Source organism: Giraffa tippelskirchi, chromosome 11, assembly GCF_054371585.1.
Source record: "Giraffa tippelskirchi isolate mGirTip1 chromosome 11, T2T-mGirTip1v1.2.pri, whole genome shotgun sequence".
Taxonomy (NCBI): Eukaryota; Metazoa; Chordata; class Mammalia; order Artiodactyla; family Giraffidae; genus Giraffa; species Giraffa tippelskirchi.
This window is the reverse complement of record NC_137285.1, coordinates 125299499-125323942: the sequence shown is the minus strand read 5'-3', so window position 1 is coordinate 125323942 and position 24444 is coordinate 125299499. Positions and strand designations below refer to the sequence as shown.

Below are 24444 nucleotides of genomic sequence, written 5' to 3'. Positions count from 1 at the left end.
GACAGAAATACAAAAAAGTTCACATCCCATACCTGGCCAAAACTTGAGAACTGTGTTTTGAACAAAGCAATATGTAATTAGCCACAAATTCCCAATGAACTCTTATAAAGGTATTTTTGATGCTTTTCTTTTGGGGTAGCAGGAGGAAAAAACTAGCACTGATGCTTCTGTCCTCTTAAATTTAAAATGAAAATGAACAAAAAAATTCAACAGTAAATACATAAATTACCATTAACAGTCAAACCAAGAGACTTGAAATTCATGACTAGAAGACTGAAAGCAAAAACAAATAAAATAAGACCAAAGTCCAGAATTCATAGGCTCACAAGAAAGTTAGCATTGCAAAGACAAAAATTTCCTGTGTAAGGAATTTTACTCCCCAAGCATATGCTACAATGAAAATGGCAGAGGCCTTTTCAGATGAGTGAGGTAGGGAACCCGACAGGCTCAAGATCGATGAGATGTCTTCACTAGTTTTAACAACCACACTGTTTGGAAAAGTTGATTCTTCATAGTCAATTAAACCTTTTTAAGACAAAAATGTGAACCAGAAAAGGAAAATCAAGAAAGGGAAAAAATACTTCTCTACAAGAGCCGAGGTGTGGCAGGTTTCACAGGAAAAGAGAAGTGACACTTACGAGCTATCTCACCAACCAGAGGTGGAAGAGCCTAAACCCACAACTCTTCACAAACACAAAAGATAGTACCAGGATTTGAACATTTCATCGGGACTCAAGGGATGACTCAAAGCCCGAATTCCATTTTCCCTCTGGATCTCTGTAAAAGGAACATGCTTTTATCTAACATGACTTACAAACCAGGAAACACACAGGAAGTGATATGGAAGTCATATCCCTCTACAGAACAAATGGGACAAAATATGAAGACGACTCCTGACACTCTCTTTAGAGTCTAATCATCTGCAGGAGGCTCTTTTCCACAGTTCAAATGTATAAAACAAATGTTCAAAACAACCCCACCTGTTTCTCACTGTCTTTGATAATACTTAAAGTTGGTATTGTGGTTTCCATCTTGAAAGTGTTTTTTTAAATCTATTACTTCACATGAATCTTCACAACAATCTCACATGTAGGCAAAATGGCTATGTTCCCCTCCACGCCGCAGATCAAGAAACTCCCCAGCCAGAAACGCTGCAACTTTTCTCCGTATGAACCAAACAGGAAGCACGTACTCTGTAGTTGCAGTGTTCCTCGTACTCAGCTACTCAGTGTGGGCCACAGCCAAGCAGCACAGCTTCACATGGGGATGAGGTGCCCTGCTCTGTGAGGGATTAAGGTGCTCTCTACGGTCATAACTCTATCCCTGGAGCCAAAATTTTTTCTTACCCATGCAGCCCTCTTCATCCATAAAGGTTTTAGATTTTAGCACGCGTTTTCGTTTTCTTTTGTTTTCTCCATTGGAGCCCTAAAAGGTCACAGGAAGATCAGAGGATACAACATTAAACTAACAAATCAAGCTGTAGAGAAGAATAACAAAAACATTTTTATCTTTTAACAATCACCCTCCAATATTTTATGAGGATAAAAAGTTAAACAAGGTATCTACAAATTTTCCTTTAGGGGACCAGCCCAACCACAGACAAGTTATGCTCACTGATACCTCATTATGAGAAGAGAAGCAGCATGTTGAGCAAAGAATTGTGTTCATTCAGTCAACAAACTTTTGTTGGAGAGAGTAGGCACCATGGTTAAAAAGACCAATAGGACAATGGCCTTAGTTGGAGGAGAGAGACAAGGAAAACAGACCACTGCAGTCCACTGTGGCAAGGGCTTTAATGGAAGGCCACAGCAGATACTGGAAGCGCCCAGGGAAGGCCTCTAGACTGCAGGTCTCCAAGACATCCACCCTTGCTGTGGATACCTGCTAGTTCAGCCTCGACACTGCAACATTACAACTGTCTAATTTAGCATCAAAAAGGTTTTACTTATACCAACTTCTTTTTCTCTCCACTGGTCTTTCACTCCATTTTCTTTTAAGCTAATGAGGAATTTAATGCAAAATTTAAAAGACAGTCAATGAATTAAGGAAAACTAATAATCATAAAGGAAAAAAAAAACCCATCTTCTCAATCCTTCATTATTTACACTCAAAGATGCAGACAAGACCCAGCTGAAGATTACTGAAAACTGTATTTCCCTATGTGCAGCCCTTTTCTAGAAGAGCAACAAACACACATAAGTTGTTTGTTCTACCCTGTCTTTCACAAACTCTGCTACACTTAACTGTGCACAATGCCAACAGAAGTTGGATAGCACAGCTGCTCTGAAACTGGAAGTCATGAGAAACTTAAAGAGACCCCAGGATTGACCTTGGCTACATTCCTGAGATGATGCCTTATGGCTAAACTTGCCCTTCCTGTGAGAAGAGAGGGAATGCCCATTCTGTACCACCTACAGGAGAGCAGGGTGAGACAGGAGCCAGCTACTGCCACACGTGAAGTGAAGAGCAGAGAACTAACGCAGCAGAGTGGCTTCATCCTTGGGCGATAAAGGACACATCCCAGTAAAGTTTTACCTTGACGGGAGAAGGCTCCAGCTCAGTCTTCAGCACTGGTTCAGGAGAAGGAGAAGGAGGAGGTGGGGATGGTGACTCAGCTTCATAAGCTCCAGGAGAGTCTGGTATGACTGAAATAGGGGAACAAGCTTAGATAAGAGAACCACGGCAGTGTCTGGTACAATGTCCTCTCCACTAGTTCTCTACACTTCCATGTCCAGCAAAGGGTATTTTGCAAGCAGTAATTCATGATAATCAAGGACTCTGCAGTTATGTATCTATCTATTAATATATAGATAACTAGACAGATATCTTTAAAATACACATTTTATCAATTTTCATACAAAGAGAATCAAAGAATCAAAAATTATTAGAGCTGACATCATAAAGCAATTATAGTTCAATTAAAAAAATTATTAGAGCTGGAATGTGCCTTAGAGATCATCTTAGCTAGCTTCTAATTTTATAGATAAGTCAGGGTATACAGTTGTTTTAAAAATATCCACTGATTATCTACCATGTGTCATCTATTTCACCGACATTACTTCACTTTCTCCTCACAACAAACCTAAGAGACAAATACTATCATTCATATATTAGAGTTGGGTAAACAGAGGGTTCAGAGAGGTTGATTAACTTGCCAGGGGCACAGAGCTTGCAACTGAGGCAGGAGGTTTTAAACCCCAGTCAGTCTGATTCCACAGCCTGACTATTTCAACTATCCCATGCTGCCTACCGCTCAGGGAGAGACATTTTCTTAAGATCAAGTAAGTGGAGAGAGTCCTCAGATTATACCAAGTGTGAGCACCTTTCAACTGAAGAGCTACAAATCCATTACAACTACATTAGAAACACACCAACACATCCATCATTCCTTATGCTTCTGTCACTAAAAGCATACTGAAGGAGAACACTTGGGTTAATAATAAAGACTAAGACAGACCAATATGAATCCTAGCATACGAATGTGGGCAAGTTTTTAAAAAATCTCTTTGAGCTTCAGTTGTATGCAATAAATAATAGTAACAATGATTTTGTGACTGTGATTTAAAGATTATTTGCAATCACCTGAGATGTCTGTTAGACTTAAATTTTTCAGCTGACATTGAACAGCATAAACCATAGAGTTGTGAAATCATCTTTGAAACGATGATCACAATTATAGCTCTAACAACTAAGACTTGCTTATTAATATGATCAGCAGGAAAAGAATATCTTAAGGAGAGAAATATCGCTATGGAAGTGATACCACCTGAAAAGAGAGCACCACCAGAGGGATCCCATCAGTTCTGAACAGTTCCAGGAACAGTGGTCTTAGTTTAAGGCCCATGAGAAGGGAAGTGAAAATCCTCAGCTGACCCATTGCTTAATCACCGCAAAGAAACTGCTGGTCAAGGGACTGGGGAGCTGCTTAGCCTCACCTGCTCCCTGAATCTCCTGGCTGTATTCAAATTCTTAGCACAAGTCTTGGATCTGAAATTCTCCCAACTCATTAGGTCAGTGTTAAAAATTATGACAGTGGAGAGTTCAAGGCCAAATGACCTAAAGAGGTGAAGCAGAACAACAGCCAGAAAGAAACAGTAAATTATACACTTCAAGTATGAAACAGGCCCCCAAACTTTATAAACTCTAGGAAATAGAAACATAAAAGCAAAGTGGTCCAGCTATTAACCAGCACTGGGAGGCTAAAATATGATGGGAGCTTGAGGAAGAAAAAGTCCAGTCAAACCACCAGAACCAAGCACCCATTTTCCTGAAGGTATAGCTATTAAGAAAGCTGTGAAGCAATGAGTTACAGTGGTAGGAGAGAAGTTTACGCAGTGAGGATGCCCAAGAAAAGGAATTTTGAGTACTCAGTCATAAATTTATGAGTTCTTATTCTGTTTCCAGTTCTGCAACCACGACTTAACCAAGGAGAAAACATAATCCCAGTGGCACCTTCTAAGACCCCCTCTCACTGCATGTATAGAGCTGTTTAGAGTCCCCCTTCAGATTCCAAGCTCCATACAGGCAGAGGCGCCACCATTTCCCTAGCACTGAATATACAGTAACATTTTTCTTTTTAATAAAAGAATCATTTTCTGAACTATATTTGGGATGAGGAGCTTCTAAGTCAAGGAAGATTCAGCATATGCCTCCCTCTCCCTTCCACACACCCTCACTGAGAAACTACAACAATAATAAAGGAAAGAAATGTTGTAACCCCCTCATAATAGGGAAGAGAACATCACAGGAGCCAAGAGCTCTTAAGGAATAAGAAATTTCAACAAACCCTTGGAAGATGGAAGACGGATGGGAAAAAGTTGACAAGAGAAGCATCAGTCAATTAGGTGAGTCTGATAGGAGAGGTTACTATTAATATATAACACTTGTACTTTATCTGATTTTTGAAATTGTATGTATGTATTACTTAAATTTTTTAAAAAATTATAATATTTTAAGAAAGGATAGGGAAAACAACTAGAATTTTCTGGGCTTACAAACAATCATTCATTTTTATAATAACCCCACAAAAATCACTATTACTATGTTTTATACAAGCAAGGTTCAAAGAGATTAAAAAAAAAAAAAAACTTGCCCACATTCATATGCTAGAAGCCATGTCTGTCTGCCTTAGTCTTTATTACCAAGACGACTGTACTCCTTCAACATATTTTTAGTGACATAAGCTATGAAATGATGGATGCGTTGGTGTGTTTTAAATATATTTGTAACTGATTTTGCAGCTCTTCAGATGAAAGGTACTCAAGTAGTGAAACATCACTTATTCCAGGAAAGCACCCTTCACTTGGGCAGAATAAGAACTGTGGTAAAGATAATTGCAGGGATCTAGCAATGTAACCACTATTTATCAGTTTTCTGGAAGAGATGGGTAATTAGAATTCCTGGAAACCATTCATAGCTTCCTAAGAAATTTTTTAAACTACTTATCTTAACCTTCAAAAAAGGGGTGGGGATGGATCATTTGCTTACCATTCTCTATAAACAATTTGCAAGGTCTGAAAACGGTAGCAAAGACTAAAACATACCAGTTAAAACTACTTTTTCCTAGCAATATAGATATTACTCTTAATGTTATTTCTTTCTGGGTCTGGCCTTTCTTTACAAAGAGAGTATACAGAACTGCTAACAGTGCTTATCATTCTGCCAGAGAGAAAGAGAAAGGAATACTTTCTCGGGTATACAGTTAAGAATATGAAGTTGAAGGGAATTTTCTGAGAGAAGGTACTTTCAAGTATATTATTACCATTAAAAGCTTACTAAATTTCAACAGGAAAAGTGGGGTGAATATTAAAACTGATTATATGTTAAGCATTGTCCTGGCACTTTGGAAACAGCATTTTATTTGATGTTCATAAAAGGCCTATCTTATGTGATAACATCCTATCTTAGAGAAGAGAAAACAAGGAACTGAAGAAGTTAAGTAACATGCCGAAAGTCACACAGTCAGTAGTGGAGGTAAGATTTTAAACCCAGGTCTGTCTGACTTCAAAGTCTCTGCCATTTGCTCCATTCTTGTTGCTAACTTCTAGCTGAAGATAGCATACTGAACTAACAGCACATATTCAGCATAGCAGAAATAAAGCAATAATAGGTTAGATACTGTATGAAGGTTTAAAGTAAAATCCAATTGGCTCTGAGACAAAGAAGAAATTTAGGAATAAAATGGCAATAGTTTATAAATTTAGTCAGATGCCAAAAATTATCTTTCCCAGAAAAAAAAATCTGAGAGCCTCTGTTCTATATCATGTTATTATAGGTTGTCCACCTCTTTCACATTTCTTCTCCCTTCCAGACTAAATAACCCCACTCTTATTTCTAGTCACTTAAGAGTATCATTTTTGTGAGCTAAGGATCAGAACTACAGAGAGAATTTCAGAAGTATGTAAAGAGTATTCAATCAATCACAGGATTACAGCTGACTCCTTCACTAATACTAGAGTATCTGCTGCTGCTGCTGCTAAGTCGCTTCAGTCGTGTCCGACTCTGTGTGACCCCATAGACGGCAGCCCACCAGGCTCCCCTGTCCCTGGGATTCTCCAGGCAAGAACACTGGAGGGGGTTGCCATTGCCTTCTCCAATGCCTGAAAGTGAAAAGTGAAAGTGAAGTCGCTCAGTCGTGTCCGACTCTTAGCAACCCCATGGACTGCAGCCTACCAGGCTCCTCCGTCCATGGGATTTTCCAGGCAAGAGTACTGGAGTGGGGTGCCATTGCCTTCTCCACTAGAGTATCTAGTTTATTTTTTAATGTATATTAAGGCTGATGGTTTCAAAGACTTATCTAGAATCTTCCTCAAATTCTTTTCCTGGTTGGAATTAGGGATGACTGCTCCAGTTAGCACACATTCCTAAGTTACCTCCTAAGTTATTTTCCTGTGTGTCTGCAGAGTTGCCTCTATTTCCTCAACTCTTAACCAGTCAGAATGTTCCTTGATGGTTGTTTCATCTACACACTTCAAAATCTTCCTGTCTTGGTTAAAGCATTTTGATAAATGATATGGAACGAGGATTCAGCATCCCACTGGGATGCTCACAATACCATATCCCTATCTGTTTCACAGTCAACAAAAACCCTAAGTCCAAGGGAGGAGTCAAAGGTGCAGCTCTGCCATAGACACAGTCAACCTGCTTGTACAGTTTCTTAGGTCTGTTCATTTCCTTTGTGTGACTGTCATCTATATATATAATTTGTTTTTCAACTCACTTGAGTTAATACCCCCCAGTTTGGGTTGCCTCTGTTACCACTTTTAGTACTTCTTACAGTAGTTTCTGGTAAGACTGGAGTTTAACAAGTTTAGCTTTGCCCTTCAACAGCATAGTAGGTTTCTTTTTTTTGCATTCATTTTTCTTTAATCTCTTAAAGAATCTCTCAGTTTGTTTGCTTTCGTCTACCTTTATATGATGCTGAATCCCTTTGGATGAGAGTTCTGGCCATTTTCCTAAAATGCTTTCTACGCCATGAATTCATGGAGAATCAATCATAGCAGCTCAAGCTTTTCACCACCAGTTCTCAGAGCAGGCTTTTCAGAGTTGAAGTCATATGGCATATCAGCCCAACCCAGGTATCTTTCTCTTTGGTCTTTTTTTAAAAAATATTTACTTGGCTGTACTGAGTCTTAGTTGCAGCACTAAGGGATCTATATTGCCATGTGCATGAAGAATCTTAGTTGCATGTAGGATCTAGTTCCCTGACCAGGGACTGAACCTGGGCCCTGTGCACTGGGAATGCAGTCTTAACCACTGGACCATCAGAGAAGTCCCTCCTTTTTCTATATATTTTCGTTTACACAATTTGGGAAGAATACTTGAATTGGCTCTTAGACTACTTGATATTCTCTTAAAAGGCACATTAATTTTCCAGGCAAGATTCTTGCCCTTACTCTGTTCACTTATTTTACAACAGTGTCTACAGCTTAAAACTAGGAGGGTCCACAGTGTCATTCCTTTTCAACAACAACAATGCAGATTCATCTTAGTGTGGTTTTACTTATGTGGTACAAAACAGCACCATTACCCCTGATGCCTACAATCACACCCATTTTATAAGACACACATGAAGGTACCCAGAGGAAGAGCTCCATTTTATTTTTTAAAAAAGAAAATGTCCTTGATAATAAATATAATAATAATCCTTATTCTCCTCCTCTTTGTGTTTGCTACTTTCACAAATTACCAGAAGATTATGGTTCTTGTTAAAAGGTAAAACTTGGTTTTGAACAGAAATAGGTACACTGTGTCTCTCAGTCCTAGGATTACTATTGTCACTGCAACCCATAATAAGCAACTTTTTAGCTTCTTGAGCTAAAGTCATCATAAGAAGAATTGACCCTTCTGTGGACCGAATATTTGTGTTCCCTCAAAATTTATATGTTGAAGCCCAAATCCTCAATAGTAACAGGAAGGGGACCTTTGGGAGATAAAACGAGGACAGGATCGTAATGAATGAGATTAGAGACCCAAAGAAGATGATTTCCTTCTCTACCATGGAGGAAACAGCAAGGAGGTATTCTTATACAAGTGAGGAAGAGAGCCTTTCCCAGGAACTGAATCAGCTTGTACCTTGATTTTGAACTTCTTAGCCTTCAGAACTGTAAGGAATAAAGTCCTATGGTTTACGCCTCCCAGTCTATGGTATTTTTATAACAGCAGCCCAATTTGACTGAGACAATCCCACTGGCCAAAAATTTAAATTTTAAATTAAAATTTAAAATAAAAAAATTAGGAATGCCCACCTTCATCTTCACTGCTATCAGACTCAGGAAGTTTGATTCTTCTCCTCCTTTTCTTCATGTTTTCAGTTTCTTTTGTCTCATCATCAGATAACTCCGCTTGTTTCCTCCTGTTGCCATTTGGGAATAATTTAAGCATGTTACACAAAACAAAAATATAAGTATTCGTATGCTACTATTGGCCTTGCTTCATAGTTCATGAACTTAATTCCAGAGGGTAGAAAATAAAAGTCATAAAAGACCCAAAGGATACTCTGCTAACTGACCACACACAACTAAGTCACTTCAGAATAAAAACTTCCTCTAGCTCTCTAAAGACCACTGTAAGCTACTTACCAGGTTATTGAAAATTTCTCTAAATTCCTTACTTCTCCTACTTTTGATTCATTAATTCAACAAGCATTATGAATGCAACAGTTGAATGACTGTTGATTCAGTCATTTAATAAGTATTAAATAAGCAGCTACTACTTACATAAAGACTTTTTGCTAAACACCCAGATGCAAAGATCAAAAAAGTACCATTGTTCTCAAGAAGCTCTGGCAGGAAAAACAGATACAAATACCACTGACTATAAAATACAATATGATAAATTTTTCTGAACAAATAAATGTTAAGTGACATGAGTCTTATTTTAAAACTTCAAAATCTAAACAGTTTATCAGATAGAAAAGGGAGACATAATTTTAAAAAGAAAGAACAATATGAACAAAGGCACAGGCAGGAAATATTAAGGTAATTCTAACTCTAAAGATCACTGTGGATAGTGACTGCAGCCATGAAATTAAGATGCTTGCTCTTTGGAAGAAAAGCTATGACAAACCTACAAAGTGTATTAAAAAGCAGAGATATCACTTTGCTGACAAAGGTCCATATAGTCAAAGCTATGGTTTTTTCCAGTAGTCACATATGGATGTGAGAGTTGGACCATAAAGAAGGCTGAGTGCCAAAGAATTGATGCTTTTGAACTGTGGTGTTGGAGAAGACTCTTGAGAGTCTCTTGGACAGCAAGGAGATCAAACCAGTCAATCCTAAAGGAAATCAACCCTGAATATTCATTGGAAGGACTGATGCTGAAGCTGAAGCTCCAATACTTTGGCCACCTGATGCAAAGAGCCAACTCACTGGAAAAGACTGACACTGGGAAAGACTGAGGGCAGGAGGAAAAGGGGACGACAGGGGATGAGATGGTTGGATGGCATCACCGACTCAATGGACATGAGTCTGAGCAAACTCCAGGAGACAGTGAAGAACAGGGAAGCCTGGTGTGCTGTAGTCCATGAGGTTGCAGAGTCAGACATGACTTAGCAACTGAACAGCAGCAATGACATAATAAAAAAACCTAAATCCATCTTGACATTATTTAGCTCTTCTATCTAGATACTCCACCACACTATTCATTCAATCAACAATAATTTATCAAGGGCCTACTGTGTGTTACAGACACAAATAAGGACAAGACACAGTTTTTGCCTTCAACCATATTTCTTATACAACAAATATCAATACATTTTTTAACCTTAAGCTAGAAAAAGAATAAACCCAAGAAAAAAGGAAATATTAAAGAGCAGAAATCAATGAAATAGAAAATTTAAAACGGTAAAAATTATTTTTCAAGAAAACTAGCCTGGATCCACTGGTGAATTTTATCAAATTTTTAAGAAAAAAACAATACATATCTTACATAAACTCTTTTGGAAAACAGGAAGAAGAAACTCCTCTTAACTAATCACATGAAATGAGCATAACTTTGATACTGAAATCTGGTAAAGACATTACCAGCAAAGATAATATAACTGATTATACCCCCATAAACGTAGATGCAAAAAATTCTTAACATTAACAAATCAAATCTAGCAATATATAAAAAGGATAATGCATCATGACCAAGTGGGGTTTATCTCAAGAATGCAAGGTTGGTTTAAAATTCAAGAACCAGTCGGTGTAATTCACCACATTAACAGAAATACCATACATTTACCCCAATAAATGTAGGAAGAGTATCTGTCAAAATTCAACACTCATTTATAAACACCATACATTCACCTCAATAAATGTAGAAGTATCTGTCAAAATTCAACACTCATTTTATAAAACATCAAACTAGGAACAGAAAAGAACTTTCTGAATCTGGTAAAGTTGATGTGTTAAAATGCCGACTCTTTGCGACCCCATGGACTGTATAGTCCATGAAATTCTCCAGGCCGGAATACTGGAGTGGGTAGCCTTTCCCTTCTCCAGGGGATCTTCCCAACCCAGGGATTGAACCCAGGTCTCCTGCATTGCAGGCGGATTCTTTACCAGCTGAACCACAAGGGAAGACCATGTGTTAAAAACATACAGTTAACATCCCACTTCGTGGTGAAATACTGAATGTGATCCTAGCAATAACCATCAATGAGTGTTGTACTCATGGTAGGAGACATTTTAGTCCATCCGTATCACATATTCTGAGGAGGTGAGGCCCACTGGACAGAGCTCTGACCCTCTGAAACTTCAGCATTTTGTTTATGTTTTCTAATAGAGTAGCTGCAACCTTGCCACAAAAGTCAAGTATTTCTGGGCCTATCAGTGCTGACAGTGTCCTTTAGAATTTCTTTCAACAGACTAGTTCCTACCAACTATGAGGTAGTGTCTCAAATTCCTGGATTCATTTTTAACAGCTTGTGTGCTTTTTATTTTCTTTTCTAATTACATTTTACCACTTGAAAAATAAACTCATTGATACAAAAAGAAAACAAAGAACTTTTTCTCTTAAATTTCACTGGAAATAGTAACCCCTCATTTGGCAATCTAAGGTGAAAAACAGACACAGAGATATATACTCAGGCACACTTATGCCATGTCCACGAATATAAAATGAAGTAAAGGAGAAAAGACAATCAATTTAGATCAATGGGGCCCAAAAAAACTGGCTTTGGGCTCTACATTATCCGAACTGGTTGATTCAAGTTCTGCTTCACTAGATAAGCTATGGAGCGTCTCTCTTCATTTTGGTTATACAGCTGTATCCCTAAGGCATTAAGTAGGATTTAGTACTCAACTGAAAACTGCCTGCCTGTCAATAAGCCCAAACAGACCTTTTCACCCCCAGCAGAGACACTCTTCCCTCACAAGCAACAAAATTTTCCTACCTTTTTTTTTCTTTCTGTTGCATCTTAACAGGCTCTGCTTTTTTGCTAGATTTCTTCAGACCCACAGGGGCTGCCAGCTTTGGTTCAGTGACAGACAGTGGAGGTTGCTCCATTTTTTTTTCTTCTTTCACTTCTTGTTCTGAATCCAAATTGACTTTAAGTTTATCTATAAATAAAGTATAGCAGATGATATATAACCCCGTCATGCAATATTAATTTATCATTCCTTTGACAGTTTACTAAGTGCCAGGTAATATATTAGGAACATGGGCTAAAGGGATGAAAAACAGTCCCCGTCCTAAGAGAGCTCATGGTCTAGTCAAGAGAACATTTCTCCTTTCCAACTACCACTCTAGTTGAAACTGTTTTCATTTCTGCCTCCTGCTAATCCCTCATTATATCATAGCCCCCAGGCCAAATGATAGTAAAAGTAGGACTTAGAAAAAAATCAATACAAATTTATGAAGTACCAACATTCTCATTTGTTAGATGAGGAAATTAAGAGTCAGAGGGATTAAAGATGTTTCCCAAGAGTATGCAGCTTATGAATTATGACAGCAGAAAAGCATCTCCTTTTTATACTCAAAAAAATATGAAACACCTTTTTAAGCAAAGAAAGATAACAGATGACGACTTTCTAATTTGTCACCAATGCTGCAATTTGTAAAAATACATAAAACATTAGGATGTTTGTTACTGAGACAGAATTCATATATCATAAAATTTACCCTTATAAACTGTACAATTCAGTGCTTCTTAATTCCAACACCACTATCCAATTTTAGAACATTTCATCACCTCTAAAAGAAATCCTATACTCCACAAACCATCCCTTAACAACCACTAATAGACTTTCTGTCTCTATAGGTTTGCCGATTCTGAACCTTTTGTATAAATGGAATCATGTAACATGTGGCCTTTTGTGTTTAGCTTCTTTTATTTTGCCATTTTCAAGGTTCATCTATTTTGTAGCATGTATCAGTACTTCATTGCTTTTTATGACTGAAAAATATTCCATATATCATATATTGTTTACCCATTCATAAGATGATAGACCTTAGCATGATATGTTTTCACAGAAGGAGGGAACCCTCCTTATGCATTGTGTGTACATGTGCTCAGTCATGTCTGACTCTGTGCAACCCCATGGACTGTAGCCTGCCATGTTCCTCTGTCCATGGGATTTTCCAGGCAAGAATAATGGAATGGGTTTCCATTTCTTCCTCAAAGGAATCTTCCTGACACAGGGATCAAACCCGCATCTCTTGTATCTCCTGAACTGGCCTTATGCATTGGGCCTGAAATAATACAATCATGCTTTCCCAGTAACCTGAAAGTAGCAAATTTTCATTATTTTTTTCAGAATATAAAAATGTTTTCTGATAGCTTTTATGGAAAATAAAAAAACTATCACCCCAATCTATCCTCCAACTACTATTTTGACCATCACAGAAAAGCAGATTTCTGACTAATATGCTTGCACAGGCATGTAACAAAAATGCTTCCCACAAAATCTTTGTAAAGCATTATGCTCCAAGAAGTGTGCCATAATTACCCTGCAACTCCTGCATTCTTCCTGGTATTCTGGCCACATACCCTCAGGGGATGTGTATTTGATACGAGAAGAAAGGAAATATGTGATTATTGGTTCTTTTTGTTTGAAAGAATTCTCATCCAAATATATATTTTTAAATAAAGGAGATTTGCTTTCTCAAAATGTAAATATTTATAAATGGCCATTACTACCTGGGCCCTCCTAATTCAAACTGAGGTCTAGTTCATTACTGTAAGTAATCTGCAAAAATAAGAAAGGCAAAAATTTGTTTTTGTAGCCCCTTGGGAAACAGAGGTAAAAATGGTTATACCAGGCAAACTGACAAAGCATCCAAGATATTAATACTACATTGTTTAACCAAGCAACTTCCCTTTTACTTTAATGACTTATTTTCAAGAACCCTATGAAACAAATATTTAATTCTCTTTCCAAGGCAGGAAGTAAAATCAGAAATTAGTCAACTATCCTTCAGGAGATCGCAACCAAACCCAGCTCACCCGTAAAATCCATTGTTCCAGTTGGTTATGTTCATCAATACACAGGTTTGTAGACTGCAAATTTATGTCAGGATGTAGGAAAACCACATAGTAGTGTGTTAGATGGGTAAAAACTGGACAAGGTGGCCTTCACCTCAGATAAAAGGTCATTATATTAACATTTATATATTAGTCAAAGGAAGGTAAGAACATGCTTACTCATAGCAGCTTTTCCAAAAAAATTGCTTATGACATTCCCTTTCCCTGGTGCTTTGGGGCCTACCGAAGATGCCTGAAAGCAAAGCAAAAGAAAACATACATGATTTTTTTTTTCTATGTTTAGGCTGTTCTTCAAGAAACGGTCAAAAATGTCAATAGTAGAACACACTGTCGTGATCATAGAGCCTCTATATTATCATGCCAAAATGTGTACAGACACTAGGTATAAGAACAAAGCCAGACCATATAGCGTTTGGTATTCATCTCCAAAGCTTAGTTTCTCATAGTTTTTATAAAATTATTATCCATGAATGTGTCTAAACATTTTTTCATTATATTTAAAAACTACTTACTTTGACAGAATTAAAACAGATCAGAGGCAGTATGGTACAAAACGGGGAAAAACCTCCAGAACATTACATTTGTAATCATAAGTGGAACTGAATTCTGGTTCCACCACTTAACAGCAACATGACATCCAAATTACTTAACAAGATGATCTCTCCCTCATAGAACGGAAAATGAGGATTTAAACAAAGATCAAACTATCGGCCCAAGAATTAAACGATTTACACCAAAGTAGAAAAAACTAGAACTAAATATCAGAACCTTATATAATTAAACTACAAACACTGGAATTATTAAATGCTTTTCTAGTTATCCATTCTGAGCTGTAAAAGCACATTTTTATAAAAGACTTACATTCGTTACTTCTTTAGCCTCTGTTTTGGTTTCCTTACTGGCATCTTGGGCTTTAGAAGCAGCTTTAGAAGCAAACATGCCCATGATTCCTTTGGGCTGCTGGGAACTCTGTTTGGGAATAGGTGGGCCATGACCATTGGTGGTCAACTCATTACTGGCTTGTGTCTCAGGTGATACCGGAAGATCTGACTGCTCAAACTTTTCAGAAGATGGGGATTCAGCAGTAGCTCTAGGGACTGCGGCTGCACACTGGATGGCACTAAACCTGAGGACAGAAATGTTACATTAAATTAACTGTCAATATCAAACCTTATTTTCAAACTCTTGCTTCTTCTACACAATACTTTCTAACCCTAATACTATAAAATTAGGAAATTTTAGAACTAAAATGGATTTTAGAAATGAGTTTGTGCAACAAGTACTGGAGAGATATGAGTGAAGTTCTAGATTATATACATTGTTGGTAATAAAACTAAGACTGAAAACAGGTGTCTTCTACCAAACTGTATGGGTATTTTCGCTTTTTTGAAAAAAGCACACTAATTCAAAATAGTAAGAATATACCAAACAATAAGAAAATATTAGTAATTTCACCAACTTTGGTAAACCAAATGGTTATCTCTTATTTTTAAAGACCTCCACCTTTTAGGGCTAGATATACCATAAATATTGACTGAATCAAAATTAAAGCTTTAAATATTAACAAATTTCCTGGCAACTCTCCTGACCAGAATGGATCATGCTTTAGAACACGAAATAAGCTGGGAACAGAGCCACTAGCTCCTGTGGCTCCTTTATAGTCATTTGTTAATAATTTATAATAATCTCAACTAACAGCACCAGAGAAGTATGCCCATAGCCAAGTGAAAAATTTGGCACAATTTGCATGCCATATTAAAAGGAACATTCATCTCTTCCTCTGTAATCATTGTAGATGTGCCTGTTTCACAAAAATCCATAATATAGTGTTCTATGTTATAAATGGGTAACTGATCCATCCTTCTCAAATGGTTGTACTTAAAGCAAAGTTTTCCAACATTTCCTGACAAAGAACATTTTATTTCCCTCAGTCTTTTGCTTATTGAGGATAGGTGAGAGCTCCTTGAAGTTAAGTGTATTATTCATCTTTTGTATTTCAGGTACCTAGTACAAGACCTGGCACATACAAATACAGATTCAAAGAGAGATTATTTAAGACACTGAAAGTGAGTCTTCTGGCTTCTCTGCCTTCTTTAGTGTATCATCTCAACTTGGGATGGGAGAAGATGGAGGTTAAGAAACTACACGATGATAGCAACTACCTTAGAGATCAACCAGGCACAACTTTGAGATTAACTGGCCTAAGGAAAAAAACCTGGATAAAATCATTTAATTTTTGAAGTAACTTTAGGCTGAACAGCCCCAAGCTAGAGTTCACAGCTCCAAAAACCTTCCACTGATTTATTACAGTCTACATAGAAAAACCTCACATTAACACAAATATTTTGTGCATCAGAGTTAAGAACAGACGGAAATCATTTCCTTTCACCCACCATTCTTCCTCTCTGGCCCTGCAATGCTTCCATGTACAAGGAAAGAGAGCAATGTTTTATTTCATTGTCAGCATCTAAAGTTGGCCCCAAGACAACTCTTTCTCCATTTGGTCTACATTTCCACACCTTAGGGTCAGGACCAGGAACTGGCAATGAGGAAGAGACCAAGTTAGACTGGGACATGTCTGAAGAGAGAAGAATCTGCTCAATCTAAAATTTCAACTTTCTTCCTGTCATAGCACTTCTTAAAACACATGAAACAATGAGTCAGATCTCAGTTGACCCATAATTCTCAGGACCAAATACAAACTTCTTTATTGGAAATAAATTCTTCACATTTCTTTTTTATTTATTTATTTTCTTCACATTTCTACTGAGGATATTTAAATACTTAAGTATTTAAGTAAAGTTTTATTAAAGGTGCTTCCTAGTATCACATTTCTACTTGCCATGTTTATTTTAGTGGTCTCTATGCAAATTTAATTTTGGATTTCTGTGTCACTTTTATTCTAGTTTCCTTACTTGCTAAATACAATAGAATTGATTTTTAGAGCTTGACATGCCAAAACTAGATTTTAATACAGATTATTTTTGAAATCTAATAAATTACATAAACATATCAGGGTGTTTATGTTTTTTTATAATCCTTCTCTAAAAGACACCAGACATAAATTACTCTTTAGCAGTATAATTATATTTATTTATCTAATAAATATTTGTATGCCTATTACATTCAAGGTTTTAAGCAGAAGGAAAAAAAAGAGTCAATGTCTACCATTAATTCACTCAACAATTACTTATTTAATAGTTACCAGGCTCAGATGGTAAAGCGTCTGCCTACAATGTGGGAGACCCAGGTTTGATCCCTGGGTTGGGAAGATCCTCTGGAGAAGAAAATGGCAACCCACTCTAGTACTCTTGCCTGGAAAATCCAACGGACGGAGGAGCGTGGTAGGCTACAGTCCATGGGGTTGCAAGGAGTCAGACACAACTGAGCAACTTCACTTAGGCACCGTTTTAGGTATCCAGTGGTTAACAAAATAGACGATCCCTATTCTCACGGAACTTACAGAAATTATTTTTGGCAATTCTATATCCACCTGGATACAGACCCAACTGTATCAGTTAATCCACCTCTGTCAGTATCTTCAACCATTTCTTCTTTTTATGGCTCTTTACTAATAATACAAGTTCAAGGCATTCTCAGCTTTAAAAATGGATACATTTCCCCCATCTCCAAGTCTCAATTCCTCTGTAGCAGGTTACTTCTCTTTTTCCTCTGTTTTACCATCAAATTTCCTAGAAAGTTATCCCTATTTGCTATCTCATTTCCTTATATACCCATCTACCCAGGTGACCAGAGTCTGGCTGCTCCACTGAAACTGCTCTTACTAAGGCCATCACTTTTCAGTTCCTATTACATTCCACTTCTCAACAAGGTTTGATACTGTCAACTAGTCCCTGCTTCTTGAAACTCTCTTCTTAAGTTTTTAGAAGTCCATACATTTGTGATTTTCCTTTTATCTCTGGCTGCTCCCGCTTCAGTTCAGTTCAGTCGCTCAGTCGTGTCCAACTCTTTGCGACCCCATGAATCGCAGCACACCAGGCCTCCCTGTCCATCACCAATTCCCAGAGTTTACCCAAACCCATGTCCATCGAGTCGGTGATGCCATCCAGCCATCTCATCCTCTGTCGTCCCCTTCTCTTCCTGCCCCCAGTCCTTCCCGGCATCAGGGTCTTTTCCAATGAGTCAACTCTTCACATGAGGTGGCCAAAGTATTGGAGTTCCAGCTTCAACATCAGTCCTTCCAATCAACACTCAGGACTGATCTCCTTTAGGATGGACTGGCTTGATCTCCCTGCAGTTCAAGGGACTCTCGAGAGTCTTCTCCAACACCACAGTTCAAAAGCATCAATTCTTCTGCACTCAGCTTTCTTTATAGTCCAACTCTCATATCCATACATGACCACTGGAAAAACCATAGTCTTGACTAGACGGACTTTTGTTGGCAAAGTAATGTCTCTGCTTTTTAATATGCTATCTAGGTTGGTCATAACTTTCCTTCCAAGGAGTAAGCATCTTTTAATTTCATGGCTGCAATCACCATCTGCAGTGATTCTGAAGCCCAAAAAAATAAAGTCTGACACTGTTTCCACTGTTTCCCCATCTATTTCCCATGAAGTGATGGGACCAGATGCCATGATCTTAGTTTTCTGAATGTTGAGCTTTAAGTCAACTTTTTCACTCTCCTCTTTCACTTTCATCAAGTGGCTTTTTAGTTCTTCTTCACTTTCTGCCATAAGGGCGGTGTCATCTGCATATCTGAGGCTATTGATACTTCTGGCAATCTTGATTCCAGCTTGTGCTTCTTCCAGCCCAGCGTTTCTCATGATGTACTCTCCTTCTTTTTCTGTCCACCCCTTAAAAAATAGCTATTACTTAAATAGTGCTTACTGTGCTAAGCACTGTTCTAAGTGCTTTACATGTATTTATTCACTTAATCCTCTACAGCCCTGTTAGTCACTCAGTCGTCTCCAACTCTTTGTGACCCCAGGACTATAGCCCACCAGGCTCCTCTCTCCATGAATTTCCCAGGCAAGAATACTGGAGAGGGTTGCCATTTCTTTCTCCAGGGGATCTTCCCAACCCAGGGATCAAAGCCGGGTCTCCTGCATTGCAGGTAGATTATTTCCTATCTGAGCCACCAGAGAAGCCCCTACAACCCTGAGGTTGATACTATTATTAGTTTCATTTCAGGAAAATGAAGCAGAAAGGTTAAATAATTTGCCCAAGGTTACACAGATAGTAACTGTGGCTAGAGTTTAACTTTCTGCTCTTCTTTCATCCTATACATTCTCTCTGCATGACTGTATCTACTGCTGTAGCCCAATTAATTACCTCTTTTCTCTGATTCCAAAATGTCTATCTTTACCTATTTCTCTCCTTAGCTCTAGACCCTGTATCTACTGCACTGGACATCTCCACTTGGACTCCCCATCCAGTACTCAAACTCAACATATCCAAACCCAATTCATCATTTTTCCCTTCTCCCAAAGCTTGCTCCTCCTCATATATTCCCATTCTTAGTGATGGTATCATCACCCATCCAGCAATTCAAACCAGAAACATGGCCATCATCCTTAATGTCATGAACCCTCCCCCCATCTCCACCATAACACACTCTCTTGGTCCCTAACCACTACCATACTATCCAGGTTTTGATGGTATGACTCTTTAACCTATGTACCTCTCTACTCCCGTATCATTATTTCCTGCCCCTCACTCTAGTTTTCAGGTATAGAAAACTACTGTGGTTCTGCATAAGCATCATGTTTCCTCTCAGCCCTGTCCTTCCTCTCCTACTTCCCTCTGACTGGCTACTTCTACTAGGCCTTTAAGCCTCAACTTAGATGCCATACCCTTCTACAAGCCATCTCTGTCTTGACTCCTCATTCCACCCCAACAAAAAAGGCGGGGACGAGTGGCCCTTCAACATCCTCCTACACATTTATTCCTATTGTAGCACTGTCACACTATACCATAACTGCTTCCCCATAAGACCATCAGTTCCATAAGCAGGTACCAGGCGACAATCACTCTACAGTATGTGGCAAGTCACACATACTCATCAGATCTTTGCTGAATTAATTCAAATTATCTTGCTTAGTGCATGTCAAAGTAGTAGGTGTTCAATATATGTCTGAGAATCTGCTCTGAACCCTCCCTACCACCTCACAAAGTAGGCATTATTATATCCAATTTAAAAATGATGAAACAAAAGCCCAAAAGAGTTTAAGTAACTTGTCCAAAGCCACTGGGCCATTAGCAATGAAGTCAAAACTCCAGCCCATGATCATTAATTTCCAAAACCACGTACATTATAGACCACCTCCTCCCCATGCTGTGAAGGATACAAAAGATGAATAAGATCTGATACTGGCTGTGGAAGATCAACTGATTTTGGATGGAAGGTAGAGGGATGTCAAATTAGGAATAGTTTTTTGAAGGACAACATGTCAACTGGTTCTTGAAGGGTGGGTAGGAATTAGACAAGCAGAGACTAGGGTAAAGGAGTAATGAGGGGGCACGACAAACAACATTTCTGGTGGCAGTGACAGGATAAATACATGAGAAGTAGATTTATGGGGAGTCTACTGGGGTTTTCAATATGGGTTGTGGCTATTTTTCACCTTATGATGTACTAATAAAACCAGGCATGTGTCTTACTGCAAGATAAATGAGGTTTTACTAGACTTGGCGTTCACTCTTAAGAGGCAGCCACTGTGTAAACATCTTACAAAATCAATTCGTAAAGAAGCCCACAAGGAACATTAAGGAGCTCACTTGCTGCAGTTCTGCAAGTTGCTTTTAAGGATGTCATAGTCGGTATTGAACAGAGGCCCACTGTCCTTTAGCATGGCTTTCTGGATGCTGTACACATGTACGCTGGCAGTCACCGCTAGCTTGGACTTCACTGCTACAAGTCAACAGGAAAAGCAGTCTGTTAATACACAAACTTCATAGCATGTGGGGACTTTAACAAGAAACCCTTCTGCATTAACACCATTTGTAATCGGTGGTGGTCCAAAAAGGCTCTAAAAGGCCAAACAGTCATATATACAGTATAGTATCAACTCTTCTGTCTGTGACAAGGACATAATGATAGGTAGGTGATGGTGAGTCAGTTCTAAGTACAGTACTGTGAGGGTATCACTCATCCAGTGGACACTCAGTAAATATTAATGAATAACTGATGATACTATGATGTGTGTGTGTGTTTTTTTTTTTTTCAGTCAGGGTAGAATCTTAAACTCTAGCGTATATACATAGCAACTGAGGAATAGGTAATTTCTACCCGAGAAGTCTTCAGTTTTAGTTTATAAAAAGAAACTCTATATAACAATACTACTACTAATCAGATAAGTCTTCAGAGGAAAATCACAAGAACAAATTTTAGGTTCCATGACGGAAGGGACCATGCCTCACTTGTTCCAAGTCCCTAGTGCCTAGCATAGAGCTTGACATAGAGTAGATACTTACTATGTATCTATTGAATGAATAAATCTACCACTGTGGGAATTCAGAAAGAAAATATTGGACATTTTCACTATCTTGAGTAATTCAGTTAATTTATAAGAAAACACTTCAGTGGTAGGCACCTTTATATACAAAGTATGACAGTAGGTTTTGTCTTGAGACATCCAAGATCATGTGGCTGTTACAAAATTCCTTTGACTTGGGTATTAAAAAAATAGAACAGTAGCATTAACAGTCTTGAAATGGGTAGACAAATTTACCTTAGAAGTTGTACTACACCTTTCTGACTTTATAAAATCATTCTTTAATTTTCTTCCTAAAAAAATTGCTAAGGAATACAACACAATATTTAGAGATCATTGTCTTTTTATAGTTAATGAGGTGTTCCTTATGGTATTCATAAGTGTTTCACATGTCTATCACGAGTTTTGAAATTCTGTGATAAAAGTGCTTTATAAATGTTAGCAGCTATTGGCCTTAAAAATGGGAAGTTAGTGTAGTATCATATTTTAACATGTTTCAGAAACTACTAATAAAAGAATGTATGGCTCTCCAGTAAAACAGGTAAATATATATATGCGATGTTAATGACACTGATGCCCTAAGAGGAAAAACTTGCTAAATCGCTAAAATACTTACCTTCCAATTTATCTTCTCGCACTACTGCAACCTTGTGGCACTGTAAGGAAATAACACTTCATTAGTATTTAAAGTATTAATAGTGCAACTTGCAGTTTTAAAGTTTCCTTACCAATAATTCCATTGCACTGGGATGTAAAATTAGAAACATTAGGTTCCTCTGAAAATATATGTTCCAGACTCAATTTTAACTTGCTTTCTTTAAAACTTCTCAATCAGGTTAAGGAAAATGAGAGAGTATACATATATCAGTAACAAAAACAAAAAAACCCCAAAAACCCAAATTTAAAAAACACAGCATCTTAAACTCGCACTTTCCCTACTGCAAGGAAAAGAGGAATTTTCAGTAAGTAACATAATGAGAATTACTGTATAATTATATGGAACCAGTTAAAAATTGGATCTGTCTCATACCATACAAAAAAATAAATTCTAAATGGATCAGAGATCTAAATGTAAAGAATTAAATCATATATGCACAAGAAGAAAACATGGGTGAATTCTTCTACAAACTAATATAACCTGAGAATAAAGAAAAGTTTCTTGACTGCAACTCAAAACCCAGAAGTAACTGAAATAATCCATAAAAACTAACAAATCATTTTTGGATAACAAAAAACCAACAATTTTAAGTAAAAAGATAAATGGTCAAGCGGGAAAAATATCTACAACTTACATCACAAAGGGCTAACATACAGCTTCTAAAATAGAGAAAACAAAGACTAACAATCCTTTAGAAAATAGGCAAGAAGTATGAAGACACAGTTCACAAAAAAGAAATGCAGATGATCCTGAAACAGGACCACAAGTACTGTGTAGAAACAGGTGCTCTCATACATTGCTGGTAGGAATGGAAAATGGAGAGGTATTTGGCAATATTCAGCAAAGTTCATATATAGCCTACCTCTAGGCACATAACCCTAAAACACTCTGGCAAAAACATACAAAACACATACACATTGAGATATTCACTGTGGCACTGTATGTAATAATCAGATTGTAAATAACTCAAATAACTATCAATAAGGGACTGCTGAATACACTAAGGTATATCCATCAATGTAGGATCATGTGACTGTAATGAGGAATGAGAAATATTTCTATAACTGCCATATCAATAAGGGACTGCTGAATAAACTAAGGGATATCCATCAATGTAGGATCATGTGGCTGTCATGAGGAATGAGAAATATTTCTATAACTGCCATAGAGTAATGCTCGGGATCACTTACAAACCTTAAACTGTCTTTAGTCATCATATTGTTAGCAAAATTATTGGTTTTACTTTGCTAAATCTCATGTATCTGGCTAAAGCAAATACATATTCATTTTAATGTTAGAACAAGCAAAGTTCACAACGTAAGAAAAAAAGAGTATTATAAAATTGAATAAGTTTTAAAAAAATGTAATTGTAAATTTGAACTGAAAATATTGGTATGTCTTCATAATGCATTTTCTCTTAGAAAAAAAAAACAAGCATTCTTAAAAAATGTCATGTTCTACAAAATTGTACAATAAAAATTACAGAGCTTATGAGAAAAAGAGCATTAGGAACTAATCACTCAAACCTATGTAACAGGAGCCCTAAAAACAATGATTGGTACCCTCAGGAGAAAACATGGCCACTGAGACAGTATAGTTATCTCTAAACGCTGCCTTAGGGGATGTTAGAAATGCATAAAAACAACACAGTGGAAATGCCAATGCTAAAACAATGTAAATGAGAGTAGAGCTCTGATTCAGTGGGTTCCTGTCAAGGGCAACACAGGAGTAAGTTCAGCATCCATAAACCCAGAGCCTGGCTGGGGGTAGGCCCCTTGAGCTGTTTATCAAAAAAAAAAAAAAAAGGAAAATATGGCTAGTTGATGAGAGAAAGTTTCTCTTTATAGAAACATTCCAGTGAGTAAATCCAGAAGGAATAACAGAATTAGAACATCACCATTTTGTAACTCCTAGAGAAATAATGATCAAGGTAATGATAAAAATCAATCTCAGCTAAAATCATTATACGAAAAGCTAATGGAGAACCTAATAAAAACTGGATCAGGCCAACAACCTCTAACATCACAAAAAAAATCAACCAAACATTTCCTTGAAACATACAAATAATCTTTTGGAAGACTCTGCAGGATGACATTAGAAGGAGATTTCTACTTTCTATGTATTATTAAGCAATTTTTATAATAATAATAATCACTAGAAAAATAAAAATTACTTACATGTTTAAAAAGCCATAGAAAACCTATGCATCTTTGAATCAGGTCTGCTTAATCTTGTTTCTGATATATAATGACATCTGATTTCATCTACACTTGCAAATATCTAATTAACATCTGGCTTGCCAAACAGCTTACCAATAAGGAAAGAATATGCTAGTCATAGAATCTAAGTATCTGATTGCCCTA

At 37.4% G+C, this 24444-nt stretch overlaps 1 protein-coding gene across 5 annotated transcripts in view; it reads right to left on the bottom strand.

The window, feature by feature from the left end:
* Positions 1 to 24444, bottom strand: part of POLD3 (DNA polymerase delta 3, accessory subunit) — an 83050-nt gene that overhangs the window by 5082 nt on the left and 53524 nt on the right. For all 5 annotated transcript variants that reach the window (XM_081539609.1, XM_081539610.1, XM_081539608.1 and 2 more), the window contains exons 4-11: positions 22040 to 22079; positions 20708 to 20840; positions 14831 to 15095; positions 14129 to 14201; positions 11879 to 12044; positions 8748 to 8854; positions 2536 to 2645; positions 1347 to 1425 (exon numbers count right to left, since the gene is read on the bottom strand). In XM_081539609.1, coding sequence (XP_081395735.1) covers positions 1347 to 1425; positions 2536 to 2645; positions 8748 to 8854; positions 11879 to 12044; positions 14129 to 14201; positions 14831 to 15095; positions 20708 to 20840; positions 22040 to 22079 — 973 coding nt within the window. The remainder of the gene's footprint in view (positions 1 to 1346; positions 1426 to 2535; positions 2646 to 8747; positions 8855 to 11878; positions 12045 to 14128; positions 14202 to 14830; positions 15096 to 20707; positions 20841 to 22039; positions 22080 to 24444) is intronic.